This window comes from Cryptomeria japonica, chromosome 9, assembly GCF_030272615.1.
Source record: "Cryptomeria japonica chromosome 9, Sugi_1.0, whole genome shotgun sequence".
Taxonomy (NCBI): Eukaryota; Viridiplantae; Streptophyta; class Pinopsida; order Cupressales; family Cupressaceae; genus Cryptomeria; species Cryptomeria japonica.
The window spans coordinates 213,236,787-213,249,599 of record NC_081413.1 but is presented as its reverse complement, the minus strand read 5'-3'; the positions used below and the strand labels follow the sequence as shown (position 1 = coordinate 213,249,599).

The following is a 12,813-nucleotide window of genomic DNA, read 5'->3' as shown; positions in this document are numbered from 1 at the left end:
CTGTCAGGTGTAATTGCTAAAAAATGAACTGCCGACACCGAAAAGAATGGAATGAGCATCAAAAAATGCCTTCTCTTTATTAAGATTAACCATAGCTCTCAAATTGTCAATAAATAAAAAGTTGGTCAAATTCTCAAGCCTAGAATGAATGGAAGCGCCCTGCATTGGCCTAATTGTATTTTGCATTGTTCACCAAAATTTCGTTGTCATGTGTGAATTGCTAAGGAACTCGCTGGAAACCCAGCAAAGCATGCAGTGAGGGTACAAGAAATCCCTCCCATTGATTAAGATTGATAAAAACTCGAAACAAATGCATAGCTGACAAGAAGATCAACCCTAATTGATTGGAACAAAATGCTTTTTTCGATTAAACCTTCACTATTCCGTGGGCAAACTGTTGGAGTCAGAGAACTAGAACTGACTGAAAACCAAGCAAAGGATAAAATAGAGAATCGTTAAATCTGTTTAATTGACTGAAATCAACGATATACCCACAAAAGTTAAAGGGTTGACCAAAGCCTCTGGAACAGATTAAATTGGTTGAAACTAAGTTTTTGTAGTATTTTCAACCTAAATGTCATTGTTTTGATAAACTGAGATGAACGTGACTGAAACCAACAAGGGATTGAACAAGCATCCATAAATCTTCTCCATTGATTAAAATTGAAAACATCTCTAAAAAGAGCTGACTTCCATCTCGGCAAAAGACTTAACGGAGTCCCCTATGTTGGAATGAGTTTTCAACCAAACTATCACTATTGTATGTGCAACGGCCAAGGGCATGTTTTAGGTCACAGCCTTAGTCAGACTGCCTCTAGGACATATAGACCTTAAACAAGCATGAGTATAAACTCATGCCTGTAATTAATTAACTATGGATCGGAAATTCCATTCCACAGATTAAAATTAATGAGATCTCTAGATAAACAAATAGCTGACCACACGCTCAATAATGGATTGAATCAGAAATGCTCCAATGGTTGGAGTTATATTTTCGGCAGCATTAGTATGTAACTCGCTGCAGAACAAACTAAAAACCCCGCAATGAATTGAATGGGGATCTGATAAACTCCTTTCATCGATTTGGATTTATTAAAAAACATCTGTTTAAAATCTCGACAACAGATTAATGAGATCAGGCTCTCAGCGAGAAAGAATTGAATGACGAATAGACCAATTCGCTTGAATGAGTTTTTTTGAAATTTTCGACAGAAATCTCACCGTTGCAGACGTAAATTGTTATAAAAGATAATTAAAAACACACTAATGGATCACATGGGGATCTGCAAATCCTTCCTACTGGTCAAATTACACAGATCTTTACAGTATGATAAAAATAATAATAATTTTGTGGGCATTCTTATAGAATGTCTTGTAAAAGCACAAAAGAGTCCATACATACCCGACATCATCGCGGTAGAGACGATTGATGAGCACATCTCCACGAAGATTCAGAAAATAAATTGCAGACGCAGCCACCGGCATTTTGAATTTTTCTCTGTGCACATTCAAAGGTTATTGTGGGGCAAACATGTGCATATATTGTTATGCTGTAACTTTTGTTTTCTCGCAGAGAATGTCAATGCCCCTCTGGTCTAATTTCAACCCGTATATGGATTTCTATTGCAGTCCTCCCCCACTCGATTTTCAAAAAGGACCCATTCTCACTATTCACTTTGTTGAATATTATAAGAGAGAATAAAATCGCTTTTACATAAGTATAGGGTAAATTTTTTTTTTTGTACTATGCTGAAATATATCAATTGAATTTAAATAATAAAAGAATATGTAGATGGAAATTTGTTGTATATATGTTAGGGTAGATTATAAATGATTTGTCAATTTAGTAATGTTTAGATTAGTGTTTTAGAAAAGAAAAAAATTATATATATGAATTTGTTAGTTCTTGGATAATGCAATTTTTTTTATTGTTTAATCAAATTTAAGAATTATAATATGTTTTTTTCATTTTTATAGTTACATTACATAAACATATTTCAATTCATTTTTAAAAAATTATTTATTTCTTTAACTATTTGTTGGTGTAGGTAAATAATTATTTTTGTCTATTTTTAAAACAAAATCTAATAATGTAAAGTCGGTGTGTAATGTTGGCTTATGTGTGATGTAGTTATTACATTAAATGCTTGGTAATGTCGTTTATACATATTTGTATGTATTACTTTGCAAGTTTCGTTGAAGAATTCAGGTTTCCTTCTCCATTATCTGTGTGCTTTTGAAAATTCTTGCTAGTTTGAGGCGTTTAGAGTGTTTCTAGACAGAATTCTACGGTAGGATTTCTCCCCTTTGAAAATCAACAATTTTCCGTAAATCTATGGTGAAGAGATTTGATCATCTCTTCGCCCTTTAAATGCATTTATCGCAACAAAATTGCTAAAAAAATGTCTCACGTCCTGCGTTTTTCTTCTTTTAGGTTTTTCGTGCAAAAATGTGTTTATGTTTACTATTACAACTTGTTTTAGGGCTTTAAGGGTTTCTAGTTGTTTTTTATGTGATATCCTTACAAATGTGCATTATTTTTGTATGATTGTGTTTACATTTGAGTTAGTTTTTGTTGTAATGGATGTTGCCATCTTTAATACCATATATGCAGGTATTCTTTCTTTTGTATGGTATTCCATGCTTGCGATACTTACTTTTGTTGTTATTTAATTTGACGGGTTAAAGGTCATTGCATTTGCACATATTTAAAAAGAAGCTTCTCAAAATCTTGCAAACAAACCCTTGGCTTCGTTTTATGTCATACCCTTGCTCTAGAGACCTAGACAAACCAACCATTGTAGTATTAATAATCTAAATTGGGTGATGTCTTGCATATATTAGGGTCAGCCTAGGGTTTATAACAGGCATATGCCTCTTTTGACTTGTAGCACAAGAAGTTGGTCTCTTTGATTGGCAATTTTGGGTTTGTTTTCCTCTACCCTCTCCTCTGATATTGTGGTTTTGATTCCTTTAGAATATGCATTCTGTGGAATGAGAAGTGAGGTTGCTTGCAGTTTGCATCAAACCCACTAGCATGCGTCAAAGATATGCAGAGTGCAAATTGATTATTGTGAACAAGTCATGGCAAAGTCTGCTTTAAAGGTTAAGAGTTGTTGCATTTGCATAGATTCAAAAAGAGGCTTCTCAAAATCTTGCAAACTGACTCTTGGCTTCGTTTTATGTCATGCCCCTGCTCTGGAGACCTAGACAAACCGACCATTGCAACATTAATAATCTAAACTAGGCAATGCCTTGCATATATTAGGGCCAACCTAGGGTTTATAACAGGCATGGGCCTCTATTGACTTGTAGCATAAGTCATGGCAAAATTTGCCTTTAAGCATATGTTGATTTTTAAATGGCTGAATATTCTCATATAAATTATTTCATTTAACTATGCCATTTTTATTTCATAAGGTTTTGAAAATTGAATCTGGTTGTTTTATATGCAGAAATAGAGAACAATTGTAAGATGCCTTACCACATATCTAGCATGCTGGAATTTTTTTTCTCTTTCAATTACTCATATATTTTGTTTACCTAAATTTAATGTGAATTTTTTTTTGTTGTTTAGTTAAATGTGGCCCAAAGAAGCAAAAATGGTTAGGTTTTTATGCTTTCTCAACCATATGTTGGCAATATTACTATGCAAATATAGAGACATTGGTACATATCATTTAATCTAGTACTCTTCAATTATTGTTTCCCATTATATTATGTGCTAGAATTTGCACATTCTTTTTTATTAACGATATCTTCTGTTTGGGTAAATTTCGAGTGAAACCCTGAAATATAATTTTGTTGTTTATGTGATTTAGGACTGAAGCAAGGGTTAAAGTTTAAAACTTTGTCTTTCACATGTTTGGGAAATAGTGTTGTTCAAATGTAGAGAAAATTCTTTATGTAATATTATCTATTACTACTACTACTAGTATTTACCATTATTAGGCATGCTAGAATTTGTAACTAGTGGCTCAAAAAAGCAAAAAAATGGTTTGTGCTTTTACATTTCATCAAGTCACATTTCCATATTCTTTTTTATTTATTACTACGATTATTGTTTGACTATTTTTTTTTGCTCGGTAATAATTTATATTTTATTAATATTCAAAAAAGAGTTTGCATAACATGTCTAAACAAGTATCTAAAACCACAAAAAGGGTTAAACTGTCAACCCGACATAAAGTATCAAACCCTACCAAAATTGCCACTACAAGGCTACCCCACAAACCTGCCCAATTACATCAAGAAACTGGCTAAACCAAGTCTAAAAAGATGTCAGTCCAAAAATGACAAGTCACCACCAAAAAATGGAAAGCATCAACTCACTGGACTTGTCGTCAATGTTTATTCTTCGCCACCCTAGCATCTTTGTTCTCCATCGCCCTCGTCAGTCTAGGACGCAGCACTCGGCTGTGAGCATCATCGGCCTATGCCTTGGCCTATGCAATGATTTCCTCCAACTCTTTGATTTCTGCAAACATCTTCAAAACATCCCAGCCCCTTCTAGCCTCCTGCCTGTAATGAAATTTACACATTCCCCTTGCCCACCGAAGAAAGGGGTATAAACCTACAATACCACCATTGTCATCAGTCACCAATCCTTCTCGAGCATCAAACCCCACACCCAGCTCAGCCCACTCGAGGAATGAATCCATCCCTACCAAGAAATCGTCATGGATGATCGTCTACATAACCTTCCTAACCGTTGTCATGGGTTCTCCCAGCTCCAACCCCCAAGCCATGATGAGGGAGAACACATCCATTTTTTATTTATGTCTGAATTTGAGTAAACTGAAGGCACCCCCAACCACAATTGTCGCACTCTGAGCCAACAACTTTTCTGAAGATTTAAACATCCTTTGCAACTACCTCATAGTAATTTCCCCATAGAAAGAGTAAATTTGTCTCCTACTTCGAAGAGTGAAATTGACTTCCATACTCGCCACACTCCCCACTTCACCACCTCCCAAAATAATGTCTGAAAACTTCACAGAGCTTTGCTAAAACTACGACTATCGTCTCAATGAAGCCTCGAGAAAAAGAGGAAAGAAATAAATGCCAATTCATAGATCTTTAAAATCATCATTAAGAAGTATCCTTGCCAAACTCAAATGCCACCCTTATCTCACATTCCTCTGTCAGTCGTACAAACTATCTGCTATGTCATTAATGTTGACCACCTGCTTCCTCCTCAAAATAAACATTCTGAGAATCTTCCAATCTAAAATCTCCAACTGCATTAAATGTGAGAGCCCATTTGGAAAGGATATTTGCCTCAACATTGCTAGTACCTTTAACATGGCTTAATTGGAAATCATCAAAATGCTTGAGTTCTTCAATGATGTTGTGGATCCAACCTTGCAAGTGCCATGCCTAATTTCCTTTCTTCATTAATGCCAGAATGATAATTAGAGAATATCCCTCTAAATGCACTTTTCTAGCACCTAACAGCTTACACATCCTAACGGCTAACAACGTCGTTGTCACTTTAGCCAAATTATTTGAAACTTCAACCAACCTATAAGCACCTATAGCCAAAATTTCACCCTTCCAATTCCTCACAATAACCCCTGTCCCTGAAGGTCCTGAGTTGCCTTTAGAGGCACCGTCAAAATTTGCTTTCCACCATCCCTCCAAAGGTCTCTCCCATTCAAAAATTGAATTATCTTGGTTGGTTTGAACCCAACTAAGCCCCTTAACGGGCCTGTGTTTGACATTATTTTTTAATGCTATTATTAAGGTAAAATTAGAGTGAACTTTATTTTTGTCATTTATGTAAATTTTGAGTGAACTGTATTTCTGTCATTTAGATGAATTTGATCCAAAGCAATAGAAAGGGTTACAGTTTTACACTTCAACTCTCATGGGTTCAAAAAATATTGTTGTTCAATGTAGAGACATCTCTCTACATCATTTTTTATATCGCTACAATTATTATTTGTCATTAGTAGTTGCATTAGAATTTGTGTACCTTTTTCTTTAATACCTTCTGTTTAGGTGAATATAGCATGAATTTTATTGATTTTTATTTTTTTTCGTCCTTGCAATAGATATTTCTAACTATGAGTATTAAGATCTCTGAATTTCCACATTTGTGCCTAAACTGTATTTGTAGTTTTTATGTGTTGTTCAATCCAAGGCTACAAAGCCATACTTGATAGCTTGCGGATTGGACCAAAAAGATGTTTTGTGGCACTTTTTGTTAATAGAGGGACCTGGTTTATGTCATCAAGCATCAACGGGTATGTGCATTTCTTAAACAATCCTCATCATTGTTTATTCGATCCAGATTGATAGTAGTGCACTATTTTTTCATTTATTCACTTGCATATCTATGTCTCTTGCCAATAACTTTTTGATAACAGGTTTTTCACTACATAGGTCGAGTTTGAAAAAATTAGTTGTTTTGCTGATATAAGAGATTATGAGAAATGAAATAAAATGAAAAAGTTCAAAGGGCCCATTCAAAGAATTGCTTGCATTAGTTCCAGTACTTCCAAGGGTTATAGAAAGAAAGGAAAGGATAGGGATGCTATAATATCAATGCTCTAAGGCATTTCAATTAATAAGGGTTGAAGTGTTAGGTACACGATTCATGAAAAATGTTGTAGTGCTCAGACAAGTTCTATTCATATTGATATTCCCATGATTTCAATTAAGGGTTTCCTAAGAATAATATAACTTCATTTACATCTGATATTGATCAAAAATGTATTTGCATTTCCTTTCATCTCAAAAAAATAAGGCATAGACAAAAAATCTTGTAAAGAAATATGATTCATAGCAAATGCGTTAACATTGGTAGGTCGTGGGTTTTCCTATCCCTAATGGCCATTTTTGTTGTTTTTAGTTATGTGAAGGTGATCAGCACAATAGTATCTCGACTATTTTTTTTTCAAACCTTTACTACAAGAAGTTATTCCTTCATGAACTAGCTTACTTTGAATGATGGGAAAATTTAGAAAAAGAGATTTTAAAAAGCCATGTCATATAGGTAGAGGGAGCAGGGTGAAGTTCTGGCCTCATAACCATAAATAGGATATTGATTTGCCATTAAGCCTGATTACAGATATAAAACCTAAAAAATGTATGAGAACAATCATGTACAAAGGCATGGTTAGATCACCCATTCAACTACATTTCTTCGTTGTGTCTTCTATTTTCTAAAGTGACTTGGATGTTAAAGCTAGATGCTATGAAGGGATTTTTGTAGCAATTACATTGTTCTCATCTGTTGATAGAACTAAAATTAATAATCTGTTTAGACTAAAAATTCACCATCTAAAGTGTGTATAGTTAACCTGCTCAAAAGGAGAATGCAGCTTGCCAAGGCAAAAAATTGCCAAGGTGCATGTTGCAATCATCAACATTGCAATTGTCATTTTCTTATTGAACTCATTGAGAAAATTTATCATACCTCTATTAATGAGTACAATGACCCTATATTTTGGACAATCTCCAGCAATATTGCCTAACCCCAAGCAATCTGTTGTTCATAGCAATATACAAACACAATATAAACTTAAAGAGAATGAGATTATAACATATAATAAAAAATTATAATTAAGGAAAATATTATCCTACTTGCTCACACCGTTCATCGCTGTGATTACTAAGAAGCTTGATAAACAAAGGAATTACATGTCAACTACAACATTTGTCTTTTTTGATGTACCGGATACAATATTTGTTAAAGCCCAAGTTGCTTCAAATTATAATAGAAAATAATACAGTCTAGTGTTGAAATAGGGACAAGAACATTAAGATTGACACCCTCTGACTCTACATGGGAATTAGCATAAAAATGTCAAATTAAACAAGAACCCAAAACTAAAAGAACCAAATGCTTTGGATTCAAAATCTTATGTCGTTAAATTGATGGCTTTCTGCAATACCCATCATAAAATGATTGCAAAACGGTTCAATCTATGTTTCTACCCAAGCAGTAGCAAAGCATTTGCAGTTTTTGTCTACGGCCAAGAACTTAAGCAAGGACATGAACAAGTACCCATGTTTCACTTGTCAGATGCATTTTTTTCACTTTGCAAAAAGCGTTTCTCATTGCATGTTGCGGAAGAGGAGGCTCTGCATTGTCATAGTGAAAGAACACGTCATCCAGTCTCATATGAGAACAACCATCTATCTAAATTGCTACTTTCAAGTGAAACGTGTGATACATGTTCTTTGTTCAAATTTTTTTTTGGCCCAGGGTCTAGAAACATTAAATCAAATGCTTCTACTCATTGCAAATGCAAATTCTACAACCTTTGTCAAATGCAATAGCTGTAAAAGCTAATGAGATTGATTATCTCACATAAACTAGTAATAAAACATACAATGTAAATATTTTTATTTGACTAATAAATCCCATTAATTAGAATATAAATTATTTAAGTAATTTAAGATTGAAATATTTAGTTGTAAATAATGAATGAAAGGATTTGCCATTGAGCCTGATTATAGATATAAAAGATAAAAAATGCATGAGAACAATAATATACAAAGACATGGTTAGATCACACATTCACCTACATTTCTTTGCTAAATGCCTTTCTTCTTGATGCATATTTACTAAGTGGCATCTTTGGGTAGTTACTAGTTTACTGTATAATGTTTTGAACATTTTCTTCTAGTAGCTTTTGGTGCTTGTTTCTAGTGCAAATGTTGGGGACTATACTTATAAGTTTATCAATGTTTGCAAATATTGTCCACTATTGAACAATTAATTTTCAGATGTGTTGAAAACTTAAAAATCTAAACTTAAAATTCTATTTCTAAAAATATTTTACAGGTTTAGCTTCATTAGAAACTTTCTTTGTCAATATGCATGATTCATTGAGGAGACTTACAATGTTGTGACTATGCTTTTTGATTCATCCCTAAATCTCTTCGTAGTCCAATGACATGGATTGTTATTATTCAAGGCACTTGCAACCAAATGGAATTTCCCCTTTTTGCCTATGAGTTAGCACATTTTTTTTTATATGATAAGCTTCATGTTCATTGTCTGGTTGATAATGGCAATACCAATATCTTTTGAATAGACAAATGCCATCCCTTTAAATTCCAGCACGTACCTCGACCCCCTTTTGTTCATGGGTTCCATAGTGAAATCCCATTGACTTTAGTAACTCTCAAGAATACAAGTGGCATAGTTTTATACTTCATGGTTAACCAAAAGTCTTTTTTTATCAGTTGGTCCATTTCTTCACAGATAGTTTGTTGCTTGGTTCTTTGTTTGTCTTTATTCTTTTCTACATATGTTATCATCGTTTAATAAAAAAATTATAGGCTTTTATCCATATTTCATTGTTAATACTCTAATCCAATTAGATATTGTTATTGACATGTTTTATCTTTTGCAATGAACAAAACCAAGTACAAGTAGTTACAAGCAAAATGACGAGTTCAAATCACAACCAGTTACACTCAATCTGTGATCAACTAGGTACAAGGTAAGATTATTAAATCAATTTTCTTTGAATTTTCTTATGGCTTTGTATTACCTTTTATGTAATCAATTTGCTCTTACTTTTGTTCTGGCCTTTGTTAGTGTCTTCCATTTTAATTCTTACTGTTACTTTGTTGAAAATGATCTAGTTTAGTTTATTTGTTAACATTGGAGTCAAAAGTTAGAACAATATCATAATAGTTACAAATCATTGTAACACTTCTCTACTATAAAAAATTAAGTGGACAATAATAGTAACATAAATACATAAAAGCTTTTCCAATCATTTTAGATTCCTCATAGTTATGGACCAATACAAACAAAAATCCATTTGATATGATGCAAATTTAAAGTTTGAAACATTTATTCTCGATAATATCATATGTTCTTATCTTTTTTTATGTTTTTTATAAGTTTTTCTACATATGATATTTTTGAAGTCTATAATTAATTTAAGCATTGTTGAGTACCAAAATATGTCTCTTTTTGCTACGAACAGAAAGGCAAACTATTTATTGTGAACAAATACAAGGGTTGACATAGACAACAAGTCCAATTGATTGTCAAACAACCTACTAAGAGGTAAGGCTATTGACTTATTTTCCCTTTTTTCCTCTTTCACCATTTCCTTCATCCAATCATAACATACACAATTGTGAAAATAAAGTATTCCTCCTTTACTGTTCTCTAAAATGTATTAGTTTATAAAGATTAAATTTCAAAACAAAACTAATTGTGACACCAATTATTACTGAAGTGTGAAGAAATAGCAATTATACATGCAAATAATTTTCTGTTCAAAGATATTGTAGTGACAATAGCAATATCCTGTCATATGAGAATAAAATATTAATGCCAAAAACACAAGGTCAAATGTAGCAAATCAACTAAATTTGCAATCATTGCTCATTTGCAAGATCTCACCTCCTATTGACAAATGCAAAAAATTGTGTACTTGTCAAAGAAATTAAAAGATCAAAAGACAAACAAGAAATTATAGATGTAGAAAAACACGAATGTACAAGCCAAATTCAGACATGCAACATTAACAATGAACTATACAAAGAAGGACTATATAGAATAAACTTTTTAATATAATGTAGGGGATTGTTTTCTTGACTCATTAGAATACCTTATGAACCATCGCTACACATTAATTAAACTACGAAATGGAACTATTGAGTACTTTTAAAGTCGTGTTGCGAAAGGTGAAATAGATGCAATCAATTCGTATAGATATGAACTAGATTGCCATGCTCTACATGAACTACACAAAGTACAACACCCTGAGACATACCTACGTAGAATGCGATTATCTATAAAAATGACTACAATTGACAAAGAGATAGGATTATGGGGAGATATATTTTGTATACGATGGCTATCCAAGTGGTTTAATAGATAAGTATGCCTTTGGTCATCATCAACAGGCAAGAAGTACCTCCATTTCAACCAATTAGTTGATACAAAATCATACTATATACTATTCCATGACACAAATCCCTTAAATAGACACTTTGAACCACTCTTAATATTTCAAAGCCAAAATCTCAATCATCAACAACCAATAAGACTACATGAACTTCAAAAATTGATTAGAAATAATACAAAATACACAAGTATTCAAACCGCAAAAAGACAAAAGCTAGAAAGTAACAACACACCTTTCATTCAAGAGATCAAAGAATAAAATTCCATCTCTAAACCAATAATAAGTTTTCATCATCTTAAGAAATTGATTAGAAATAATACACAAAATCAACTTGTCAATGCAATCAAAGGTGAGAATGAACAAGAGACTAAGAACAACTCAAAACGCAAGCTAAAACAACTACAACATAATCAAACACAAATGTCTAGAAGTCCAAAAAAATAAAAAAGTGTTCTCCCCAATAGAAATTTATGAAAAAAAAAATTCAGGATATGCCAAAACATGCATGTGAAATTTGTAAAATGCTGCTTTTTAGCAAAGACATTAGAACATTCAAAGATAAACAAAAACAAAATTTACTAAAAATTAGTACAATGTAATCATGACATATTGACAAATTCCATTTGCAAACTATGCCAAACTGCATTGAAACAATGCACCCTTCCGAAGTATGCCACACCACATAATATTCAAAGTAATAAACCTTTGCAACATGTACAAGTCTTATCACAATTAGAGGAATGACTTGTGTCAGATAGAATTTCATTTGCCCAAATTTGGGAATTAGGATACAAAATATCACAAATAGGTCTAATTGGTTCCATTATCAATGTTCCAATAAACATGAACATTGTACAAAATGCACTACCACAATCAAATGACAATAAATCAACAATAGTTGTCTCCCTTAAAAGACAATTAGAGTATAAAAATGCATTTCAGAAAGGAATGGTACGACCAAATCTCCTCGTGCATGCTTTGACTCAATTAACCAAAACAACACTATACAAAAAGGAAAATGTTCAAGTCAACAAAAACTGGATACAAGCACTAGAAACAATCGACAAAGATGTAGACAACAATGAATTGCTACAACTACAAGTGAGTTAGACAGTGACATAGAACACGAGGATCCATGCAAAACCTTTGTGCATGCATTTATAGAATCCAAATCAATACATAAAATGCAAGATAAAATGATTGAAAATACACCTACACGAGACCATAATTAATAAGAATCTTTAAAGATACTCATGCTAAAGAAATGAACTTTCCCACATTGTTCTTTGGCAAGCCACATGATGATGACATTGTCAAAAACTTTAGCTACCAAAAAATTGCACAATGGGAGTTGTTACAGTCACAAAGATAATTTGCATACCACACAACAAATTTATTTTTCAAAACCATAAAGATACTAATACAACAAGTCTTGTCCACAATGTGGATCAAAATTCGAAAGGGCCAGTTAAAAGGAAGAAATCTATATGCAAAGGAAGTGAAACATAAACCAAACCTAGAAAAAAATCTTAAATTAGATATTGGAAATGTTGATTTTAAAAGAATAAGAATATCACAAAACTACACACGACAACCCAAGAAAAATGTTTTTGCAATGATACGACAACTAGGACCACCTACATTTTTCATCACTTTCACTAGCGCCAAACAAAATTGGGACCCTTTAACAAACACCACAAGAATTGCACAATACACATCAATCAACACTAGAAGAACAAGAATGTTACAATGAAAAACAAAGTGATAAATTATTCCAATTGATTAAAAAAGATCCAATAACTTGTACACATTACTATAGGCATAAATTAAATGCAATAAAAAAACTTATACTCAGAGATCAATCTTTCTTTGGAAATATCCAAGATTATTTTTGTCACTGATTTCAAAACCAAGGAAACAAACA

The 12,813-nt window shown here is 32.8% G+C and overlaps 1 protein-coding gene across 1 annotated transcript in view; it reads right to left on the bottom strand.

The window, feature by feature from the left end:
- Positions 1–1,670, bottom strand: part of LOC131044507 (AP-2 complex subunit mu) — a 40,170-nt gene extending 38,500 nt beyond the window's left edge. The window contains exon 1 of the mRNA XM_057977844.2: positions 1,403–1,670. Coding sequence (XP_057833827.1) covers positions 1,403–1,485 — 83 coding nt within the window. The 5' untranslated portion in view covers positions 1,486–1,670. The remainder of the gene's footprint in view (positions 1–1,402) is intronic.
- Between the last annotated feature and the right edge of the window lie 11,143 nt (positions 1,671–12,813).